General features: G+C 43.0%; 1 protein-coding gene across 3 annotated transcripts; it reads left to right on the top strand.

Annotated features, from left to right (window-relative positions):
* On the top strand, positions 1–23,709 carry rtn1a (reticulon 1a). 3 transcript variants are annotated; one of them, XM_082516653.1, is made up of 9 exons: positions 1–439; positions 12,057–12,779; positions 13,123–13,797; positions 20,981–21,188; positions 21,304–21,442; positions 21,534–21,603; positions 21,929–21,975; positions 22,060–22,118; positions 22,829–23,709. In XM_082516653.1, exons 1-9 carry the CDS (start codon positions 217–219, stop codon positions 22,869–22,871), a joined length of 2,187 nt encoding a protein of 728 aa, XP_082372779.1. In that variant the 5' UTR covers positions 1–216; the 3' UTR covers positions 22,872–23,709. The 3 variants fall into 3 exon arrangements, with proteins under 3 accessions (XP_082372779.1, XP_082372780.1, XP_082372781.1); XM_082516654.1 differs by lacking the exons at positions 1–439; positions 12,057–12,779; positions 13,123–13,797 and adding an exon at positions 15,701–16,119; XM_082516655.1 differs by lacking the exons at positions 1–439; positions 12,057–12,779; positions 13,123–13,797 and adding an exon at positions 19,197–19,293.
* Positions 23,710–23,921: the final 212 nt, after the last annotated feature.

Below are 23,921 nucleotides of genomic sequence, written 5' to 3'. Positions count from 1 at the left end.
CTCCTCTCGCTCCCGACTGCACCGCCTCATCTGTGGCGTCCACAAACCCCGGTCTCAGCTGACAGACGCCAGCCAGGAGCCGCACTATTGTTGTTGTTGTTGTTGCGCGGTTTTCTCCGTCACACATCCTAGCGCAAACGATTACGGCAGAGAGAGAAGCGGCAGCAGCTTTGTGTAGCTAGTATAATATCATCTGTCCGACGACAGGAAAAAGGCATGTCTGCGCAGCCCGGTGAGGAGCTAGGCTCGGAGGGGAAGTGGTTTGGGGATGACTATGAGAGGAACGGCCTGTTTGGTAACACACAGAGCCGCTTCGGCGAGCTGCGCGAAGAATTGAAGCCGAGAGGCGGCGACGCGTTGGGCGACCTGGATCAACAATTTCATCCTTTCCAGGACGACGGGAAAAGGCCTCCCGTTGCTATGGAAACTGCATCTACAGGTAAAGCTTGCACTTATTGCCCTTAAATGCTTAAATATGTGACAGTTTATAATCAGTCTAGCCACGTTACGTGTCTTCTTTTTCAGAAGGTAACAGGACGATGTTACGGTGTGAATAAATACAGTGTGAGGGACGCAGGCGAGAGCATTTATCAGAGAATTAGCGTTACGACAGACGGCTTGTCTGTAAGCCCGGGATAAAACTTCCGAGCTCGAAAACAAAAACAAAGCCAAGAGGAAGCAACTTCAGTGATGCCGTAGGGGAAAAAATGGCAGACATATTTCCAAACTAAACGCGGCAACAGCCCTTTATAGTTATGAAACGTCATATAGCTCATGACCGAGTGGTTTTCCGCTCAGGAGACAAGAATCTGCTTGGATGAAGGCAATACCAAATAGCCTGTTGAACTCTGAATGGCCTGTTCATTACCATAACTACTGTATCATCTCGTACATGTGGGCTAGGTCTACATCTATATTAGAAATATTTGCTTGTTGAGAAGGTGAGGCTACAAATTACAGGCCTTAGCTTACAAAGCCAGTGTCTGGATAGAAAGAGAACAGCTTAATCCCTAAGCATAAGATTTCATTAGTCCAGTAACAAAACTAAAAATACAAAAAAGAATGGGTAACAGAGAGGACACGCTTATAACATAGATGAATAAACATGAAAGAACCTAATATAATGATAATAATAATAATAATAATAAGAACTCACGAACTAGATGAGTTTGGAAAGGTTTTGGGAACTTTAGGGGAGTTGTTGTCTGTCTTTTATATTTATGCGCGAGAGAGGGGTTACATGATGCATCCCAGTTTTTGTGTGCACCTCCGTGGATAGTGTCAGTGATGTCATCACATTGCTGGATGCTGGACTTTGTGATAAGATTAAGGCAGACCTTGGTTCTGGATCCGTCATCATTCTCCTTAGCACTGCTCATCTCAAGCTGCTATTTTTAATCCTTAACAGTGTTCACTGTTCACTTGGCGAGCAAAACTAGAGCCCTGCACTTTTATTCACCAATCCACTGAAAAATTCATGAGCTTGTGCTTTAAAAAAAAGAAGAAAAAAAAGAGCTGCCCAGTTTTTCTTCCTTGCTGCTCAGGTTTTTCACATTTCACTTGCTGCTGCTTCTGCAGCAGCTGCTCCAAAACAGAAAAGAAAACATCTAGCCACTGGTAAATCCTTTAAGGACAACAGCATAGCTGAATGCTTAAATTGGACTTAAATCCTTTGATGCACGGAGTTGTCCATGACAGTATCCAAATCTGAATTGTGCAGTAGGAAAACCGCTTGGAAAATTGACATAAAACACACAGAAACGCTGCTGAAGCGTTTAAAGCAAGTCAGTGTGACATTTTAAACTGGCTTGTCAGCGTTTGTCCTCGTGTTCTAGAAGACGTAAACAGAGCACTTGCTCTACTTTTTGGCATTCTGTGCCAGACAGGCTCAAACATGGGTAGGTGCATGCAGACAAACACACACACACACACACTTTGTTTTGGTTCCTAAAAGAGGAAAAGAGTAGCTTTGTGCTGTTCCTCGGACTCCCATTGAGCCGTATCCATACCAGTGAAGTAATCCACTTTGTCAGTTATGTTCTTGGTGGGAACAGTGCAGATCTCATCACATCTAGCAGGGCAGAGAGGACGTTTCACTCTTATGTAGTCATGTTATCGTCCAGTCTGATCTTTGTCAAAGACATTCACTCCTAAAAGTCCACTCATGCTTTTCTTTTTCTCTTCTCTGCGTTGCTGAAAAAATAGTTTTGAGGTTGGAATTTTTTTGGCTTTGAACAAAATGAGATTGGAAACCATATCTTTCTGCAGATAATCAATCCATGTCTGTTCTAAATCATGTTCACAGCTCTGATGTACCCACAGACCCCGATAATGCTGATTTCAGCCATATTAAATCACCACAGGGCAGAACCTTATCCTCGGATCGGATAACCTCTTTGATCTAAAAGTTTCCCATCCTATAAAAGTTTCAAGAGTCACGAGAAAAGGAAGGAGCGGAAGGAGCTCTGACCAGCTCTGATGTGCTGCGAGAACACAACAGTTGGGTTTGGTTGTTCTGTAGCAGATGGTGTTTCTGATAGCTTGGGCCTGAATTCTGCCAGTGAAGAAAAAAACTGAGCACATAAGATACACAAACAGTGACACTGCCTTTACTTTTTCATAACTCCTCCTGGTGCATCATTTTATCACAACCTGAAAAAGCATATCGGTCATAAGAAACTTTCTACTCCAATCCAGTGGCTGATGGGTGGATTAGACTCACGTTTTTCTCCTTTTAGCACAGATCAGTGACAAGGATGAGACAGCATATGTCTGGCTGGGACTTTTCCATATCTTTGAGATAGAAAAAGCACTTAGTGGACTGCATAAGCCAGCACAGTGCTTTTAGCCGTGAGAGCTGTTCCCAAGGGGAGGGGGGAGGGGGTAAGCAGTACAAGGTCTTTTCAGAGCAGATGATAAAGATGCAAGATAAAATAAGAAAGAAGGGGGCTTAATGGTTAGAGAGGTGAAGCTGTGATGACAAGGCTGGTGTTTCAAAAGGCTGGCGTGATGGGAAAGAGTAAAAATATGATAGACAACACTTTCCTTTAAGGTTAACTTTAACTTGGTATCTTATGGTCAGCTGTGAGTGTTTCTGCTGTTGCATGAGCCTTACATATCTTAATAATAGTTCATCTGTCCACCTTTTCTTCAGCAATCTTGATAACTCAGTCAAACTTGGTGGATGCAATGCTGAAGAGCCGAGCGAGTGCGTTGATGAACCTGAGGTTCAGTGCATAATTGCCCATATTCTGGCTGCAAGTTGCTGTCTGTTACCCATGCTTCCTGTATATTGACTGCTGACTACTCCATTCTGTGTGTAGGAGTGGCATCCACAATCGCCACGCTCTCCACGGCAATGTTTATATTCAATTAATGCATCCTTATGCCAGTCCTCTTTTCACAACCATAATTTTTAGCTTGTCTGTGTGTGACACGTTTAGGAGACATCTGTAAATTGTAGCTTTAAAGAATTAACCTGGGTTGCAGTCCTTCTGAGTTGGCACTAGTTTTAATAATGTGTAATCTGGATTTACAGTCTCCTGGACCTGTTACCTAATGCTGAGGCATATAAGGACAAATAAAGGTGTGGTAGACCAAACTCAAGAAGCTCTTTTGAAGAGGGACCATATAAAAGCATTAGTGCGCTCATTATATCAATAAGTCAACATTTTAGATCCCATGTGTTCACCCGGAAGGCAATTCAAAGCCAACATGTGAAACATGATGCCATGTATCTGATCTTACCAGCTCTCTAGCACTGAGCAGAGAGTCCTGAGTAATCCCTGGGCATAGTGCGAAAGTGCTCTCGGGATTAGAATTACTATCAACAAAGGCACTCACAACGAGCATTGACCATTAGTTTTTTTTTGTGTGTGGGCGTGTAAATTATGGTAGTCTTTGTCAGCTTGCCTTCCTACCTGCATCCACACTTTTAAAAGCGAATTGCTGTTTAAAAGTCACGCTAAATTGACCCGATGAGAGCGGTGTGCAGACGCTCGGTCTGGATCCTCCCACATTCTCTCTATTCATCCATAAAGCTTCATCCAAGCAGGAAAGATAGAATCAATACACTGGAAGACAAGCACTGTATAACAGCTACATTCTAAATGGGGATAGATTTTATTTAAACTGCCTCTAAATGGATTTATTTTTGACAGAGGCTGCTGGAACAATAAAAATTGTCCTGGTGGCCTTAAGTGATTTTTTTTAAAACAGTGGTGGATTCACCAAACATTTCTTACAGTAATTGTATGCCCTTGTCATTTCGGATCAATGCAGCAGAGCACTTGAATCCATCTGCCCAGCTGCTCTCCTATCGACCTCAGCTCTCAGTATAGGCTGTTTTTGTGCTCCCCTTTTTTTCTTTTTCTTTACCATCATTAAAATGTGGTACTCAGTGATTGGTATTCATCTGCTTGTACATGAACTTAAATGTAATAGCCAGAGCTTTTAGAGCCAGAGACCATTACAACTTTAACTTCATTTAAACACTGATATACAAAAGACTCAATTTAGAAATCTATTATTATACCAGCTACCAGGAAATCATAGTGAACCCTAGAGTTATAATTTCAATCATCCACATCAATCACAAAAGGCAAATACTTAACTTTCTTCATAAAATACCACCAGTTAGTTAAATAAATTTACCAGCATGTAAACCACTTGTGCTCTGCTAACACACTTACAAAACCCAATAAAGGGAAACAGAAGAATAAAAACAAGTGAATAATATGCACTTCCATGTACTTTTGGCTTATTTAAATGTTTTGTGATTTTGACACATGCACATGTCTTTGGATATAGTCCATGTTTAGCATGTTTTTGTGCAGTTTTTGTCTTTCCGGTAAAGAAAGGACAACTTGTAGGAAGTTCAAGCCCCAAATGCACAGATGGGTTGAAAGAAGAGCACTGTAATAGAGCCATTTCCACAAGGTCATATGGTGAAAGAGAACACCTGAAAAGTAACACCATTGCTCATTGGGTCATGGGTGGAGTAATGGATTCCTAACAGAGCTGTGAAGTCAGAGATGCCTAAAGGAGAAGCTCAAATACACTATATGTTTTTGAAGAACTGCACTTTTGGGGGGGGGGGGGGGGGGTTGGGATTTTACTTCGGTACACCACAACACTTGAACTCAAACAATAAAGATTATTTTAAGTGTAGACTGTCAGCTATAATTCAAAAGTATTGCCCTAACTGACGTTTGATAAACAGTCCCCAATATTTAGAAGTTCAAAATGAATGGAACAAACTAAAATTTTTAACTGTAAAGATTGTTATTTATGCTTGGATAAAACTCTTTTTCAGTAAATGACTGGCTGATGTCACATCACCACATGTTGTGTTTCCTCCCTTGTTAAGCTTGTCGCTCTGCCTTAAGTTTGGTCTTCGGTAACTAAAAAACATTCTGTTGGGTTGAGATGAGGTGACTTGGTCAATGAAGAATATCTCATTTAGGGGTGGGCGATATAAACGATATACGATAGAAACTATATAAATTTGGCCAACGATAGAGATTTTGACTATACCGCTCTACCGCGATAGCGCATGTTGATGATGTCATCAAGCTGCACCTGTTTTGGTCAAAAGCATCGCAGCGGCTACAACCATTATCATCGGCAAATTGTGCCGCACGACAGTCATAGCAAAGAGATGAAGCACTTTTGAAATATGGGGAAAGCCAAAAACTGCGCTTCCTCCACTTCCGTAACATTGATTCATTAATGTTGAATTCTCTCGCAGCTGTTCTATTCCCATGTTGTTGCAGTATATTAATAACTAACCTCGTATTATGGATGAATAATCTCAGTTGTTCTCCTGACTGAAGTTTGGCCCATGTATAGCATCCTGCTATGCGATTGCATTTGTGCCTGACCACCAGAATCCCTCACGTTAACTTTTATCGAGTGGGAAAAAAAGTTGGCGTTCATCCTCCAGCTTCACTGTGCTAATGTTATGCTAACATAGCTGTGTCGCTAGCAATCACGTAGCACAACATTATATATCAGGTAGTCCAACTTCAGTAACCCTGCAAACGTCACTGCTGTTTAGTTTTCTGTCTTCATTTATGTTGGAAGTTGTAGCAGAGCTGTACGTTTTAATTAGTTTCAAAAATCTCTCAGAACATGGTATGTCATGTTTAGGTGGAAACTAGCGAGCTAACTTCCTGTTAACTTGTAACTTCGTTGAATGTATTAAATTCTGTTTTCATCGATGCCTGGATGTTAAACTTAATTGTTACACCTGGTAAAGCAGCAACGCTGATCATTTTATTAAAAATGAAAGAATTTAGACCGTTTTTAACTCTCAGTGTTCGTTTGACTTAGGGACCTGAAGCCCAGATTACTCCGCGAAGCTCCTCACTACGGCAGCCGTAATGCTCTGACAATCCATCAAGCAGTGCTGCTTACCAAAGTTTTTAAGTGCCTTATAGTGTGGAAAATACATTATACAGAAGAAAAGAATATATCGCAATATATATCATTACTGCACATGCTTCAAATTATACCGCGATATGGATTTCAGGCCATATCGCTCAGCCCTGATCTCATTTCTCTGCTCTGAGAAACTCTGGGTTGCTTTTGCACTATGCTTTGGGTATTTATCCATCTGAACTGTGAAGAGCTGTCAGATCAGTTTTGCAGCATTAGGCTGAATTTGAGCAGAGAGCACAGCCCTACACACTTCATAATTCATCCTACTGCCTCTTATCAGCAGTCACGTCATCAATAAACATTAGTGACCCGGTTACACTGGCAGCCATACATGTCCATACCATAACATTATCTCCACCATGACAGATGGTATGCTCCAGATTATGGGCTGTCTCTCAGTTTTTTCCATACAATTCTGCTCCCATTATTAAGGTAGAAGTTAATCTTGGTTCCATCTGAAAACAAATTCTCTCTTTTAGGTGTTTTCTTGCAAACTCTAATCTGGCCTCCTTCTTCTTGAGTATAACCAGTTTTCATCTTGTTGTATACGATTTGTATTTGCATTCAATTCAATTCAATTCAATTCAATTCAATTCAATTCAATTCAATTCAATCTTTATTGGCAGACTACATGTCCATAAAAACAAGACAAGAAACACACACACACAACCCCCCCCCCCCCCCCCCCCCCCCACACACACACACACACAACACAAGGTATACCATTAAATATATATATGTATATAAGTATATAAAGCATTTGTAAAAATATAAAACCATAATATACATAAAACACAATTACTTAAAATAAATCAATAAATACACAAACACTTTAACCAGTGCTTTCTGAGACTGGATGAGTAACGGGAACCACTCACTGTCGGATCTGTAAGTGCTAAAATTATACTGTTACTCGAACCATCCAGTCGTTCTCTAAAACTGAACATTAACTTTCTTAAAAGTGCTTTAAAAGTCCAGACACCCACAGCTACAAACATCTGACTGGCACTACCACTTCTAGGTATCCTGCAAAGGATTCTCATCGCATCATTATATGCAACATGCAGCTTCTGCATGCTACATTGTTTGTAGGATGACCACAAGGGGGCAGTATATAGCGGTGTGCAATACGCTTTAAACAAAGCCACTTTAACTGGAAGTGAACAAAAGCTGAATTTGCGTGCAATAGTATTTGCCTGCACATAGAGCTTACATCGTTGTCTGTATATGTCATCATCATCATTCATTTGCTCAGTAATAAAGTGACCGAGGTATTTCACCTTTTTATGAACTTCAAGAGTTTTTTGTGCCAGTTTAAACAAAGGGAAATTTAGCTGTTTATCCTGCTTGGTTCTACATATCAAAACAGCACTTTTAGCAGCATTGTACTCAATGTCATATTGCACACCATATTCAGTACAGACATTAAGAAGATCCTGTAACCCAGCACTGCTTGGACTAAAAACAACCAGGTCATCTGCATACATAAGATGATTTATCAGTGCTTCACCTAATATACACCCAGTGTTACAGGCTCTCAGCTGTATGGACAAATCATCGACATATAAATTAAATAAAATTGGAGACAAAATCCCACCCTGTCTGACACCATTGCTGACACCAAAGGGGGCAGAAATACTGCTTCCCCATTTAACCTGCATGTTCTGATGAGCGTACCAGTAAGAGAGAATCCTCACGATGTATTGAGGAACTCCCCGTGTCTTCAATTTATCAAAAAGTTTTCTGTGGTTCACTCGATCAAAAGCCTTAGAGGCATCAATGAAACACATGAGGACAGATGAATTTTTAGCCCTATACAACCTGACTATTTCCTTGAGTGCATATATGCACATGTCAGTGCCGTGCTTTGGTTTAAAGCCAAACTGATTATCCAGAGAAGAGATGAACACACTAACTCTATCAAACAGGATTCTTTCTAACACCTTAGATAAAATACTGGCTAGTGCAATCGGCCTGTAATTATCCAAACAGCTCACTTTTGCAGCTTTGTCTTTCATAACTGGTACCAGTAAAATACACAGCATTGAGTCTGGTAATATGCCATGAATCATAAACCCAGTGAAACAGAGTGCTAAATGCATTCATTTGCATCCACATCTCTTTGGACCTCATATTGAGAGTTCCAGTGATGCCAAATATAAGTTCCTGCTTAATTTGACAATTGTAATTCCTAAGCAGTTAATCCAGTACTTTAGTTAAAGCACTTGAATTACAGGTGAAACCCCATCTCCAATCACCTCTTGATTTAGTTTTTAATTCTCAAATCCTGTGGGCCATACAGAGGCATAAATTCCCCCCAAAAAGTCATCATCCAAAGGCTTATGAAACTAACTGTATGACTGGGACTATTGAGGGTCTCTGTGTGCTCGGACAGTGCAGACAGACAGACTTATGCCAGAATGTCAGTCCAGCTTGTTCTACGGATCATGGAATCAGCAGCATGCCTTTTGACTCTTTCCTGCACTGCTGCCTGCAAGGAGTGAGGCACCATGATGCTCGAGTCTGTAGGCATGCTTTGTGGGGGGGAAAAGCGACATTTCTTTTTGCATCTCCTCATTTTCAAAGTTTCTTTTTTAATGCTTTTTCGTTTTTATTGCACACTGAATGACTGCCATATAGGCGGCTCAGTGCACCTTTATTTCCAGTGCTAATATATTCATGTTGCAACTCCAAACCCTTTTGATATCTGTGCTCACATTTGTGTGTTGCCTGATAATTAGGAGCCCATGCCTTGGTGTAGCACAGATTGTCAGGCTGCATTAGTTTCAGAGCTGCACTGGCTGCACAGAGGACAACAAAGGGACTGCCCATTCACAGCACTGCGCCATCCTTTCAGTGACATGATTATGTTGTGTGAGCTGAGAATTCCTCTGTTGTCTTTTCCAATCCTGTCCCAACTGCAGTAAGGCATTCGTTTCAGCCTTATGGGTTTTTTTCCCATTGTCTGGGTGCTATATCAGATCAGCAGATTCAAAATGCCCTCAATCTCCACCAAGTTTGTCAAGCGGCTGCTCAGAGCAGCTGCTCTCATGGCGGTTAAAGACAGAAATCGTGCCTCTTAATTGTTGAACGTGCTGTTGAACTGTATTTCCTGTGTTGTTATGTAAAAATGCTTGATATAGATGGAAGCAGTGGGGGTGTTGCCTACAATCAACAGGAGCATGAGCAGTTCCCAGTTTGGGAGATGACCTTGCTTCACAGTTTTTAGTGGCTTTAAGTGCTTCCCACTGCACAGCATTTGTACAGTGAATCAGTGAGTGTTAAGATTATGATGCTGTTGCCTGTGGGACGATTGATGGGACCTATACCATAGTAGTGGACTAAGAGGATTACATGTTGCTTCACTTTAGCAGTACATCAAGGGCATTCATGTTACTGAGCTGAATATGGCTCAACAGCAACCTATTGAAAAACGTGTTGACCTGCTTTGCTTTCCTTCCGTGCCACATCACGCTTTCCCCTGTATCTCAGTTTGTGTGTGTAGTGTTTATGTCCCTGTACTGCGGTATGATCTATTGTTAATGACTGAGGAAGCAGCAGTTGGAAGGACAGCCGAAGGAAAGGGTGGCGGGGCTTTTCAGAGGAAGCAAAGGGAGGGACGGGACGTCCTGACCTGTTGGGTCTTCTGTCAGTCAGTCTGCATCCTCCAGAGCTAACCCGAAGGCTGCTATTTAAAATCTTACCCCCTCATCCAGCCCAGCAGCTGGATCCAGCCTATTTATAGCCTCACCGCTGCCCTGGGAGAAGCAAGGCTGGAGAGCAGGGGGGAGGAGCTGGATTTGTGGAAGCATAAACTCTGATTTGTACACAGCATAATACAAATATTAACATTATATGGTATATAGTTTGTATTTTTGTGGGACTACTGTGATTGCTGATGTTCATTTTATACACATGTTGCACAACTAAAACTGGTATAGGGTGAACAGATTCCAACAAACTAAATGTGGGGCAAAGAGTAGGCATGTGTGGGACAAAGTGGAACAATACTAAAAAAGGGTAGGCTGAAACTGAAGAAATACACAAACTATCCAGACATGTTTGGTTAGGGATGTACCCATAGACCTGCAGATGTGTCTCTTTCAGCCATGTTTACTTTTATAAAGTAGAACCAATAAAAATGTCGGACATTGTCTCAATATGTGTGACAGGAGGATGAGATAAAAATGTTGCAGTTTTATATGAAGTGGGACTCTTTGTCAACTTAGACTGGGAAGCTTGACATGAATTCTTCAGTTGATCCAAATTTATTAAAAGTTTTGCCCCGTCCCCTGCCCTTCCCTGAGCCTGGTTCTGCTGGAGGGGAAAAAAAGGATCTTCTTCCTTCCTACTGCCACCACGTGCTGCTAATAGTAGGACATTTGATTGTTGGTCTTCGTCCTACCTTAAGGCAACTGTTGTCATTTGGCGCTATAAAAATAAAACTGAATTGAAATTAAAGTCAGGAAATGGAAATACTTGACTTGACCTTTGCTCCTGATTCTTAATGTTCTGACATTCCTTCCTGTTTTATGTGACATTATGTGTCATTGTTATGGGTGTTTATTAAAACCATATTAAATTAAATTATTAAAAAAATATTTAAAACATTTATGGAATATTAAAATACGTGAAAAACATCATGGTTGTGGGAAGCCAACAAGCCACTGCTTTAGCACTGGGAGTATCCTATCAGTAAGCAAACTTCATTACAATATAAACTAAAACACCGCATTAATGAAGCATGGACATTCAAATTTATAAAGTGAGTCAACTCCAACTACAGCTCATGTCTGACTTGAACTGACTCACCTGCTTAAGCAGTAGAAATAGAGGACAGGACTACACTCCTGTAATGGGAGGCTAAAATACTAAATTAAATAATCCTAATATAAGCAGAAGTTGCCCGTCAGGACATACCTCTGTATTGTTACTGCTTATCCATATCTTCATGGATCAGTCTTAATATACATTACAGTGACTAGAAGCAACTGATGAAAACCTTTCAGCTCACCACAGAAGTGGATAAATCAGCCCAGTCCACAAAGGGACACACAGCACAGTCCAGAAAGACGGCAGGGAGTAGTCCTCACACCTGCCAGCAATCACCTGTTTACCACTTCAGTTTGCATTATGTGAGACTGGTTATTTTCCTGCCTGGTCCTCACCGTTCCTGTGCTGCATCATTAGCATGTGTGCATAAGCTCATTTTGATGACACTATTTTGTGAAGATGGAGAACTGGTGATTACAGAGTAGAAATGTGATTACAGAATACCCTTTGCTGGCATGATTTAGAACAGACTTTGGCTCCGACACTGTGTTTTTTGGGGGAGCCTGAACAATCCCCCTTTGTCCCTCGTCGGGTACAAGTACGCTCTGTTACCGCATCCCTCCTGATCTGCACAGACAGGCACCCAGTCTGACTGTGCTGCTTTCACAGCCCCTCTTTTTGGTAGCAGATCCAGCTGAAGCGCAGCCTTGTTTAACTGGATGTTTTCATTAATCAGACTGCTCAGGCACAGGCTGGTTTGATTCTGTGTGACACTTATCTGTCACCTAAGTTTCATGCCTCTCTCTCGCTCTTGCTTTCTGTCTGTCTGGTTGTTTTTGTAGATGATCCCATGTCTGGCCTGTTCAGGAAGCCTATGAATGATGATGGTGATGTCTACACTTCCCTGCTGTCCAATCAGACCTTCACAACGGGCCAGGAAGCCTCCTACCTGTCTGACGACCTGAAGCCCTCTAGCCACGCTTCAGGTTCTTCTTCCTTGGATCACTTCTCAAGTGACACCTACAGCTTCAGCTCCAAGATGACTTCCAGCCAAGCTAGTGATGCAGCAAAATCTCTGCTGGGCTCAGATAAGACAGAATCCTACAACTACATGGACATCAGCCACGGCGACGAGCGCCCTGACCAGCAACAGGGGGCTCTGCACAACCTGCTGGACAAAGGCTCAGCTGGACATGACTTATTGGGCAGCTACATTGATAAGAATCCCAGAAGAGATGAGGATGATGAGGATGAAGAAAATCTAGGTCCGGCACTGGGCTCGCATTCTTTCCCCTATGTTGAGGAGCCATCTGATGAGGAGCTGGGAGACTACCGTTCCTACCGAAACCTAGGCGACACGCCACAGACGGCCAGCCCGGTGAAGATCACTTTGACCGAGTCCCAGCCAACAACTACTAAGGCAGAGCCGCCGCCACACCCCCCCTCAGTCAATGCGTCTGAACGTGAAAGCGTCCTCAGTGTGGGCATACAGGGGGTCCCCACTGTCACGCTGTCAGAGCCAGAGGACGACAGCCCAGCCTCCACTCCCAGTGCTTCACCAACAAGTAGGCAAAGCACATAGTCACACACAAACACCTTTCACCTGTGCACTACATGGATAAAAGTCTGTAGCTTGGTATATCAGCATCAATACACACACACACACACATTAGAATTACAGGTTAAGTTTTTTCTCTGTGGCTGGGGTGTGCAAATTACCATATTAATAGGAGAAAATGCTAACATTTAGCACTTGTAGACAGACTTTATTTGCTAAAAGAAAAGAGTTTTATTTATTCTTTCAAAAGTTATGTAATCTAGCTTTAAGTCATGTATGCACATACTGTGTGTCCAGATTTGCAAGGAAGACACTAATGCCTTCTTTTCTCTGGATTTTTTTGTGAGCAGAAAAAGATTTCCCCTCTCATGACATATTCAAGTCTGATGCAGTTTCCAAAAGCAGCCCAGGCACAAAGGGCAGTGGCAGGGACCATGATGGCAGCAGCGCAGAGTCTGGGGACTCTGAGATTGAGCTGGTGTCTGAGGAACCTCCTAAGGCCAGTAGCAACCCATTTGCCCAGCCACCTAAAAGCAAGGGCACGTTCAGCCAGCCTAACAACCCCTTTGACAGTCCCCCAGTTGCCAAGGGTGGTTTAGGCCTCGCTGGCAGTCACGCTCCACCCACAGCTTACAGCATACTGAGGGAAGAGAGGGAGGCAGAGCTTGACAGTGATCTCTTCATTGAGTCTGCGTCCGAAGAAAGCCCAAAGAGAGAGCAAGGCTTCAGTGGCCCCAAACAGGGAGTCAGCCCTCCCTCCCCCCTGGTTCCCACCACTGTCCCTCCCCGCAGTACCACTGAGGGGGCGCCCGTTGAGCCCCTGGTTTCAGAAAAGATCAAGAGCCCAGTGAAAAAGGAGGAGGATCGCCCTAGCAAACCAAAGCCCCCAACTGCGGCCGTGCCTCCCGAGGTGCGATCAGAAAAGCCCCACCAGGAAGACATGCACAAAATCACCAGCGAGGGCAAAGAAGACCTGGGAAAGCCTATTGCATCAACTTTCCTGGAGGGCTTTGATAAACAAAAAGGTGAGTCCTAAAACTGTTGCTGTTATATCTTCTTAGGTTTACACACAAACTTATAACTTATTTGTGATCTTTTATTTGTTGCTGTGCTCCCATCTTAAATACTAGCTGTCAGCTCATGGAACAAGTACTAATTTATCTGCTGGTGTTTATCATAGAAGCTACTTAATGGACTGCGTGTTTTGGCAATGATTTGTTGACAAGGCCGTGAAATAGCTGCTCAGTGTTTATCTCTGTACAAGGAGTGGGTGGGAAGGCTTGTCTTGCACTATCCCCACAATTGGTTCCCCCTGGTGGTGTATAGAAGGAAAAACAGAGAAAGGATATGGTGCTTTAAAATGCAAGGCAACTGAAAATCAGCTACAGTTTCAGGCCTGTGACTCTAATGATGCAAATGATAAGAATTACAAATGTGCAGGAGGGGGTGGAGGGCTTCCAGCATCTTGACAACATCTGGCTTCACACATCAGCCTTCAGCCCCCTGAGATTAGATAAGTCAGACATGCCACTCACAGTGAGCAGTTAATGCTGGATAGCCTGCACCTTTTGATCTCAGCAGGGCTATTTTGATTTCTATTGGCTGTTCTGGCTGTCAGTGTAAACAGCGGGTTTACATAATCCTGTGATGTCAAAACTGGGGCACTCTCTTACTTAAGAGCTTTGAAGGAATCCTCTTGAATCCCCCATGTTTGTAGAGCAAATAAAATAACCTCTGATTTAGATTTTTTTTTGTCTGCGTTGGTTCCTCTGTGGCCTCTAAGAAAGCATGGGTTGTACCGACACCCTGGTTGAATCAGGTGAATAGCTGCATGTTTAAAATGTAAACTGACACATTTCATAACAGCTGAATGCATTTGTTTTACTTTGTTTACTGAGGCTAGAAGAAGGTTCTGGAAATGCTAGTAAAAAGCAGGTCAGGTCTTTTTTTATCTCCACCACTAGAGGGCATAGTGCACCTTTGTTATGTTAGGCTGTGTTGAAGGGGAGAAGATTTTGTTTGCATCAGTCCATGCACTTCCATACCAGTTGCCATAGCAACAGCGATGGGGGACCAGGTTAGCTTTTTCATTTCCTCTCCATGGGTATTGGCATGAAGGCCCGTCAAGCTTGTAGAGGAAGCAGAAGGTGTGAGGTGTGGCTGTCAGCGGGTGGAGGGGAGGAGGACTGAGGGGACAGGACTGGCAGCTTTGATGGGATTGAAAACTGGTATTAGCACATTGTTTTCTGTTCAACGTTGACACCACACAATGACTGTGCTCTTTAAGTTGCATTTTTACACATCCAACTTTGCTTTTTTCTGTCACATTTTCCAGCTTCATTTGCATTACAAATGTGTTCTGGAGAGGAAACCATAACACACAAACATCCCGAAGGCACTAAGCAAGGAGCATTGTGCTGTAAATGCACAGTGTCTCTTGTTATGAATTATTAAGAACAAGCACTTTGCCTCTTAATTTGCCAGTGAGTCATATTGGAAAAGGCTATTTTAATCTATGGCTACAATCATAAATTGTGTCATGTGCAAATACAGAATAACGAATCTGGATGGTTGCCATATTTTTCAATGCTCATAAAATATTCCATTGCATCCTGTCTGGTGTGCAGCATGACATCAGACTATAGAATTCACTTTTTTCTTCTTTATTTAAGGCTGCACAGCATGTGGTATGTGCTATATTTAATGCGCATATTGCAAATGATTCAAATACATATGATGCCACACTGGAGCTACGACAAAAGCAGCTTTCTAAACACCACGTGACCCTGCATCCACCTAACCCTTCCGTTGCTTTTACCCCCACTATTACAAATTAGATGCTCTGTTAGGACTTTTATTGTGAAAGGAAAGAAGCTTCGATTGTCACCACCCCCCAAACCCCCCGGGCTCTTAATCATTGCATGGATGATTTGCTGCAGCAGAAACTGTGGTGTGGTGTTTACAATTTACCCCCCTCCGCTCCATTCCCTCCACACAGACAGGCACATACGCACTTTCCCTTCTCCTTCTGTTTCTAGCCAGCACCGCTCCACAAGCATCAGTCTTTGTGCTCCGTGCGCCGGCAGCACCTTGGAAACCTTTCCTCCCTCCCTTCCTCCCTCTCTGTCGTCTCAGCCTCTCTCTCGCATCCTTTTTCGACTATTCATGCCTTTCTGGGATGAGTGAGTGAGTCGGTGCGACCGAAGAGCTAGGCAAAGAAGAAAACGGAGAGCAGAAAGAGAAAATCAAGAGAGAGAGAGAACAGGGACAGAAACTGATCACCAGCATGCAGGGAGCTGCAGACGTGACCAAGAAGGAATGCTCCTGGAGCAGTTGGAAAGGCCAGGGTACTGACGTGTTTACTGTGATTTGCTCATTTATTGTCTGTGCATACGTTGTGGCCGTGGAGGGGTAACATGGTTATTTCTGCATGTAGGTTAAACATTCATGTGTGTCACCCTTGCATGTGTGGTTTGCATGTTACATATTAGCTGTAAGCGTACGGGATTCAAACTGTGCCGTTTGCTGTTCCACCTTTCTCACGGACACGCCCTTATGACGGATCGTTTCTTGTTTCATGTCTGTGCATCTCACAAAAAAAAAGGAAAACAAAGGGAGGGGGAGGGGGGTGAGAGACGCTGCTTGGTGTTTTGGAAAATAACTGTATCCTCATCAGTGTGCTGGGAGCCATCTGTTTTGGGTGCATGGTAATATGGATGCTAGTGTCATGGACCAAGGCATATTGCTGTAATCACCCTCCCCGCTTTGCGACTGTGTAGGGAAGCTGGTTTATTATGGCGGATGCTCTGTTTTGTGTAACGAGGCAGTCACAGCATCCGAATGGCACTGACAGACTGTCTCCATGGTAACCAGGGCGCACCCAGTCCCATTACATCAGCCCTTTCTCTCTGGCCGCCATGGCACCTTGCAGAGACTGGGCCGGAGAAGAGCATCCTCCGGCCGTCTGTGCCAACAGCAAGGAAGAGCTTACAGAGGGGGCCGAGAGAGAAAATGGCGTCTTTTCCTCCACGCCGATTGTGGTTCATTATCTGTCGTCTTTTTAGGTCTAGTTAAGCCATAGAAACATGACAGACTGGTCTGTTTATTGTATCACAGCAGAGACCATAACAGTATCTGATTCAGGATGACAAAAACATCCTATTTGTTATTAATGTGCTGAGTCATTATACATTTAATTTGATCTACATCGATACCCCAGGCTGTGTAACATTATAGCCTGATGCGAACGATACACAGCATCAAGATCGCATCAAATTAAGTCACCGCAGTCAGCACAACAAAGGATGAAAGTGAGCTGATTTATCTTCTCCTTTTAAATGCCTGTGCATCATCATTTTGAAGCTGTAGGCATTTTTGTGTAGTCATTCTCATTGCCATACAAAATACTGATTCACTGCCACCAAACTCATCAGGGTTGATCAAACTATGATGTAGGCTTGTCCAGGGGTGAGTCATGGATACATGATGTAATCAAAATAATAAAAAATGACAGGTATACAAAACAGCTTATGGGTTTTCTATTGCACACTGTTGGCCAAAATATATTCTCTCCACTGCGGATGCTTTTCTATCTGCTGCCACCTGGAGAATTTAACTTTATAAAGTCACAGAGTTTTTAAAATTAAGAACACTAGTGGCAGCTCTAAAACCAACTGTCAAGACTGTATTAGCTTTTCAAATATTATAATAATCTTTTTTTAATCTTACACTGGGCCTCAATGCAGCCCCTTAGCTCACCTTTCAAGCCAACTTCCTTGTGATTGAATGCCCCTCACAGTTCGAAGGTTTGGACAGCAGATGTGTGGGGTTTGATATGACTCTGACATGACCACATCAGAAAGATCCCATCCCCTGTTTTTCTCATCATAAGAGTAGAAAAAAAATATCTAAAACTGAGAGTCAGCGCAATCTGAAGTCTGAGCTATTAGTTCAAACCTCACTCTTTGATATGTTGGTCTTGTTTGATATGAACACAGTGCATATATATATATATATATACATATATGGGTGTGGGTGTGTCTGCTTTCAGATAGTTTTAACAGTCTTAAGTTGTCATTGAGCTGTGTTAATATAGCATTAATATATTAACCAATATTAGAGAATAATAATGATCATGATGAGGTACCATCCCCAAGTCCAAATCACAGTGGCCGTGGTCCAAATCTATCCCGACTCTCGGCTGTGAAAGATGGTTGCAACAGAAGTCTTGTTGCATGTTTTTTCCATCTGGCTGATGGCTCATTTCAGGCCACCAGGATGTCTTCAGTGATTTAATGAGGTCAGGCTAAACTAGTTCCACTACAGAAAAAGGGGGATGGGAAATCAAATTATTGGCACTGGTGTTAATCATTTTCTGTTTTGTTCTTTTTTGCTCAGTGTTTGTGTTCAATATCAGAGCAAATAATTATATCATCAGACTGGGCTGTCAGGCAGCATTTGTGCTTCCTGTGTACATTCAATCAGCTTCCCCCCGTCATCGCTGTACTTGGGATTTACATCGTGCTATCATACCTAAGGGTTTCCTTTATATGAATATCAGACTAAGCTGTTAAACAGGCTTTTGGTGAATGGGCTGCACTTGTGGTTCTACAGACCACTTAAAGTTTCTCATTCACCCATTCAAAAAAAAATGTGTAGGAGCCGAAGCTTTAGCATCTTAAGAGACACAATGTCTTTTGATCAATATGAATTCAAACACTAATTTTGCTCGTGATGTGGTTGTTAACTGTCGACTTATAATGTATAAGCCTTTTAAACACTCACTTCTCTTCATTATACACTGACACAGCCTTGTCCACCCATAAGCCTTCTATTTAACCTGCTATTGTCCTTTTGTGCTCCACAATAAAGGGAGTGGCTGTTCATATGTCGGGTGCAAAGACACATTATGTGCCGATGTCTCCCCAGATTCGGAGAAAATGAATCTCTCTCTGTTCCCAAAGGAACGTTCTTTCCCCTCCCTTCCTGTCTCTCCATCTCTCACTGAACGGTGGGGAGAAAATGGAGCATGGTAACTATGGTAACTGCATCAGGCAGGTGCTCAGCAGCGCCATGCCACCAAAGCGTTTTAATGGAGCAGTCTAGGAAGATTATTAGCTGTCGTAAGTCAAATCGTGCAGTTTTAAGCCTTTTGGTTCTTCCACTCTGATGTGCTGACTTTTAAATTAGTGGCTGGTTGACGTTCTTTGTCTCATCTCAGCTAGTCTGCGCTTAAAGTCTGAGCATAAAAGCACTCCAACAGAGAACGAGTGTGTGTTTGCATGTGTGTGTGTGTGTGTGTGTGCTGGATTGCAATGTGGTTCTTTGGCAACCGCACCCCATACACGTCCCTCTCCATCCCTCAGCCCCCATTCCTGCTCAGGCGAATGCTGATTTGCTGGTGTGGCTGTAGCCCCTCCCCTCCTGTGCAGGGGGGGGGGGGGGACTCCCCTTTCACCGCTCTCCTTTTGTCCGTGGATAAAGCAACTGCCTCTTTCCCTGTTCAGCCATGGGAGCCGCAGGTCAGTACTCGCTTCTGCTGCAGCTAAAGCTTTTCAGTCTGCGTGCCATCTGTGCGGCGCATCACAGACCTCAGTCGCTGTTGCCTTGTCAACACCTGTCACCCGAGCAGAAATGTCTGTTGTTGATTTGTCTGCGCTACCTGTGCCTGCCCGTGTGTGTGTGTGTCTTTGTGTGTATTGAATGTGAGCATCTCCGTTCAAATCAGTAGCCACATGGAGAGCCGTGCCAGCAACAATGGATCGAATGGGGAGTGGTCCATGTGCAGCTGCTGTGACAATGAATGAGTCTTTGATTTCACAGTGGTGGTGTTGTTTGGGATAGGTCTTGAGCATTTTTGTAATGTATTTTAGTTACTAAGAAGACAAGACATGCTGTTTCACAGTGTGGGAACAGTGTGTGACGGAGCTGAGACTCACTCAGTGACAATCGTTGTTCTTTCACATCCAGGTTTAGCCTCCCTCTTTGGCATCTACAGATGCCTTTTAGTGGAGAGTAAAGATGGCCGTCATCACTATGCTGCTCACAGCTCCACAGCTAAAATTAGAGCGAGCAGGCAGGCAGGCGGACAGCACAGAGGAAGACACCCAAGAAACCCCAGCAGCGATCTTCTGTTCTTCGTGGGCACAATACCTTACATTAAACAGTTCTCCCTACATGTCATCAAGGATTTAATGGCGTCCGTACTATAGTGGTTCTGTCTGGCTCGCAGTGGTAGCGGTGTGCTTGGAGTGGAGGGGCAGCCGGTTCAGCAGAGGTGAAAGGAGCAGCCGACAGTTCTCATGGAAACAAGCCCATGTTTCCAGCCGACTGCCAGAGGAGGACCCGTCGGCTGCTGGAGCTGTAATGGTACACTGAGCTAATCCTCAGTTATCACTTTGCTTTGCTAGTGGCTTTAAATTACAGGGCCCACCACCCAAAGAAGAACAGAAGGAAACCAGTGCAGCAAGACACATGACAGCCTGGGGGTATGTGTATATCCAAAATATTTCTTCCTGTATGAGGGAGCGTGCTTCACAGGAATCATTATGTTTTGTAATGAGATCCTGATGCATCGTCATCCTTCATCATGATCCAGAGCTGCTGCTCTGACCAGATCACATTGAGCCATAATCTGTGAACTGCTGATAGTGCTTCTATTTCTGCTGCTGCGTTCAATGAGCTATATGTCAATCATTAATTCTGCACTGTGAGCAGGCAGTGCAGGTGTATCTGGAGTGTAACGTGCCCGATGGTATGTATGTTTGTATACGTATGAGACCCAACCAGATGCTCCTGATTTTAAGCACACGTCAGGTATAACAATGAAGCCCTCCGGCCTGGAGTGTCGCAACACAGATTGAAGCACTTGTTCAACTAGTCAGAGTCAGTTATTACCTTTGGAAAGGTCGCTCTATATATAGAGGTAAAGAAACTTAACCGGCACACCGTCACTGGGACACCTTCATTCTGCCTAACCTAATGAAAAGCTGGGTTATGAAGCTGGGTTAAAACAAGATAACGTGACAGCTCTCTGAGGACCCTGGGTTGTGAACAGCTTCCAGTAATTTGACCCAAATGTGTGGTGTGTAGACCGCAGCAGTCTAATCCAGTTTGTGAAACGTACATCTGTGGATACCAATTGAACCTAAAGAATGCTGGTTATGGATCCTAACACAGTTTACCTTTGTTCTGTCCTTCCCTCCCCAGCGATTGATCTGCTCTACTGGAGGAATGTGAAGCAGTCAGGGGCCGTGTTTAGCAGCGTGCTTCTGCTCCTCTTCTCCCTGACCCAGTTCAGTGTGGTCAGTGTCGGAGCTTACTTAGCCCTGGCTGCCCTCTCGGCCACCATCAGCTTCAGGATCTACAAGTCTGTACTGCAGGCTGTGCAGAAGACAGATGAGGGACATCCTTTCAAGTGAGTGGAAACAGTTGAAGAAAATGACCAGTTTGCATTAAACAGTCAGTGACATTCACATAATGGATGGCTGTGGACATGTATCACTTTTTTCTGCTCTCGTATATGTTACCAGGGCCTACCTGGAGATGGAAGTCGCTCTGTCTCAGGACCAGATTAGTAAATATGCTGACAAAATCCTGCTCTACACCAACACCTGTATGAAGGAGCTCCGCAGGCTGTTCCTTGTACAAGATCTGGTTGACTCTTTGAAGGTTTGCATCACATTTAAAAGAAGATCACTGTTTGCTTTTTAGCCCTGCTGAGAAGTCTGCTAGCTCTAACTTTAACTACACTTTGTTTCAGTTTGCTGTTCTGATGTGGCTCCTGACCTACGTAGGCGCTCTCTTCAACGGCCTGACACTGCTCATCCTAGGTGAGCTCATCCTGACTTTCAGGCACTGCTGTTGACTCACTCACACTCCATCTGAAGCCTAATAATCATCAGAATACAGAGCCTTATATATTGGGAACTAAACAGAAGTATGACATGTCAGTCACCATGAGAGAGCACCAAATGCATTTATTGGAGGCATGTACTGCTCTATTTCATGTATGTGTTTGCTTTTCCAGTTTACCTTAGATAAGGGAAGTGGTTGGGGTGTGCTTGGCCTCCTGTTGAAACAACTTTTTTCCTGTTTTTAACATATTTCCACTTCAGGTCAGAGTACTTTAACCATTATTTTTCTGTGCCTCTGCAGCTGTGGTCTCCATGTTCACCTTGCCTGTGGTCTATGAGAAACATCAGGTAGGAATGCACATCAACTCAAGTCAGCTAAGGTTTGGAAAAAACATTGCTCAACTTCTAAAAAGTCTTTTTTTTTGTTTTTAGGCACAAATTGATCAGTACGTGGGACTAATACGGACCCAGGTCAACTCTGTGGTGGGCAAGTGAGTGGCTGCCATTCAGTTATTTTATTTGAGGAACTTTTTTGCCAAAGAAAGGGGGGAAAAAGTTTACAACTTACCAACTTTCATGTTTGTCTACTGCAAACAAATGAAGGAGAAGTACCTGCCATTTTCAGTGGTCACAGTCAGACTTCTCCAAAGTTGCTCAGTGTCCAGTATATAAGTGAACTTCTACTGGGCATCTTTCATATATTTATGCAACTCAGTGGTTCTCAAACTGTGGCATGGGCAAATGAGGAAAAACAAATATAGGTTTGCTGATGCTATTGCACATTTTATTTAACTAAAATTATCAGATACTATTGTTAATGATAAAAATATCAAAACTGGGGGATGTGAAAATACTAATTCTAACTGCTTAGCAAATTTACCTATTCTCCAGCCACTTTTGAAGAAATGAAAAGCCACAGATGTTTGCATTATGCCCAGGGTGTTTCTTTAAATAAACTCATCAACACCCCTCAAAAATCAAGGAGTTTTTAGGTTTGTAACTGCTTTTCATACCTAAATATGCACTTCCTGGACGCAGGTTGCTAATTTTAGTCAGACTCTACTTGCCGGGTCCATTGACTACCATAAAAAGAGAACACACAAAGTCATGCCCTCCTTAAATTAAAAAAAAAGAAAAAGAAAATCCAGCGTAAACATCTTGCTGTTAACATAAAAATTAAATTCCTGTTTTCTCTGTCAAGGATCCAGGCAAAGATCCCTGGAGCCAAGAGGAAGGAGGAGTAGACCCACGTGTCTCACCGAGAAGCTGACAGTCCAGTCCAGCTCGGAGTCAGGCCCACCGTTAAAGAGCCTGGTCGTCATCTGTGGGGCGTAGTGCTATGTCATCTTGGTGTTCTCTAAAAGCATCCACTGGAGAAGCCTTCACCTTGTCTATAGCAGTCTAATCACTAACACACACACAAACAGTCACACGTATGCACATAATCCTGTTTCTAGGTAGACAAGTACACAACTCGAAGACAAAAAAAGAAACTGACTTTTTTTGTGTTGCTTATTATGAAGTGCATGAAGTCGAGCCTTGGGTAAATAATATTTGATATCTTTTGTGCAGTTTTTAAAAGTCACGCTACATTTTTTGCTTTGCAGTGCTTACCACAAACTGTACGGTTTGGCACAAAATGGCTAAACGCCCACAGACGTGCTCTGCTGCCAATGTTGAATACCGCTTCATGTTTCTGAGTTAGCAGATGGGGCTTCTCTCAGTATATGTCAATATATATAAATATCCAAAATGATTTCCTTTTGGTGTTTCCAAGCACAAAATAATTTAACGATATGCGTCTTAGATGTGGTAATTGTAGGGTTTTTGCTTTTGTATAACCATAAGGAACAATACCCACGCTCATATTTTAGGTACTATTGTACAACTTATGAAGACAAGGAGTATCTGGTGATATTTAGCTTGTTTGAATAACTGTCCAACTTTGTACTATGTTCAACTATACTCTGTAGTTCTTTAGACCCTGGACTCTTTAACTATTTGCACTCACAGTATGTATTTAATTACAAGAATAAGAAAAATAAATGTACCTTGGTGTAAAACTTCTCCAAAGCCACTTTACTGATGAGTTGACGTCGTGTTTCTGTGTGACACAACAGCTAAGTTTAAGGTGCTAACACTTAGAATGAGAGACTTGGAATGACGAGCTATAAATATAGGCCAATACATTCTGGCACCACCACACCTCTAATAGTAGGAGACAGGTGTGTGTCTGTGTGTGTGCTGACAAATTTAACTTCACTCTTGAGTCACAATCAGAAGACTGACAAGCT

Source organism: Aulonocara stuartgranti (assembly GCF_965226115.1).
Source record: "Aulonocara stuartgranti genome assembly, chromosome: 19".
In the NCBI taxonomy this organism is placed as follows: domain Eukaryota; kingdom Metazoa; phylum Chordata; class Actinopteri; order Cichliformes; family Cichlidae; genus Aulonocara; species Aulonocara stuartgranti.
This window is presented reverse-complemented; position numbering and strand designations above follow the sequence as displayed.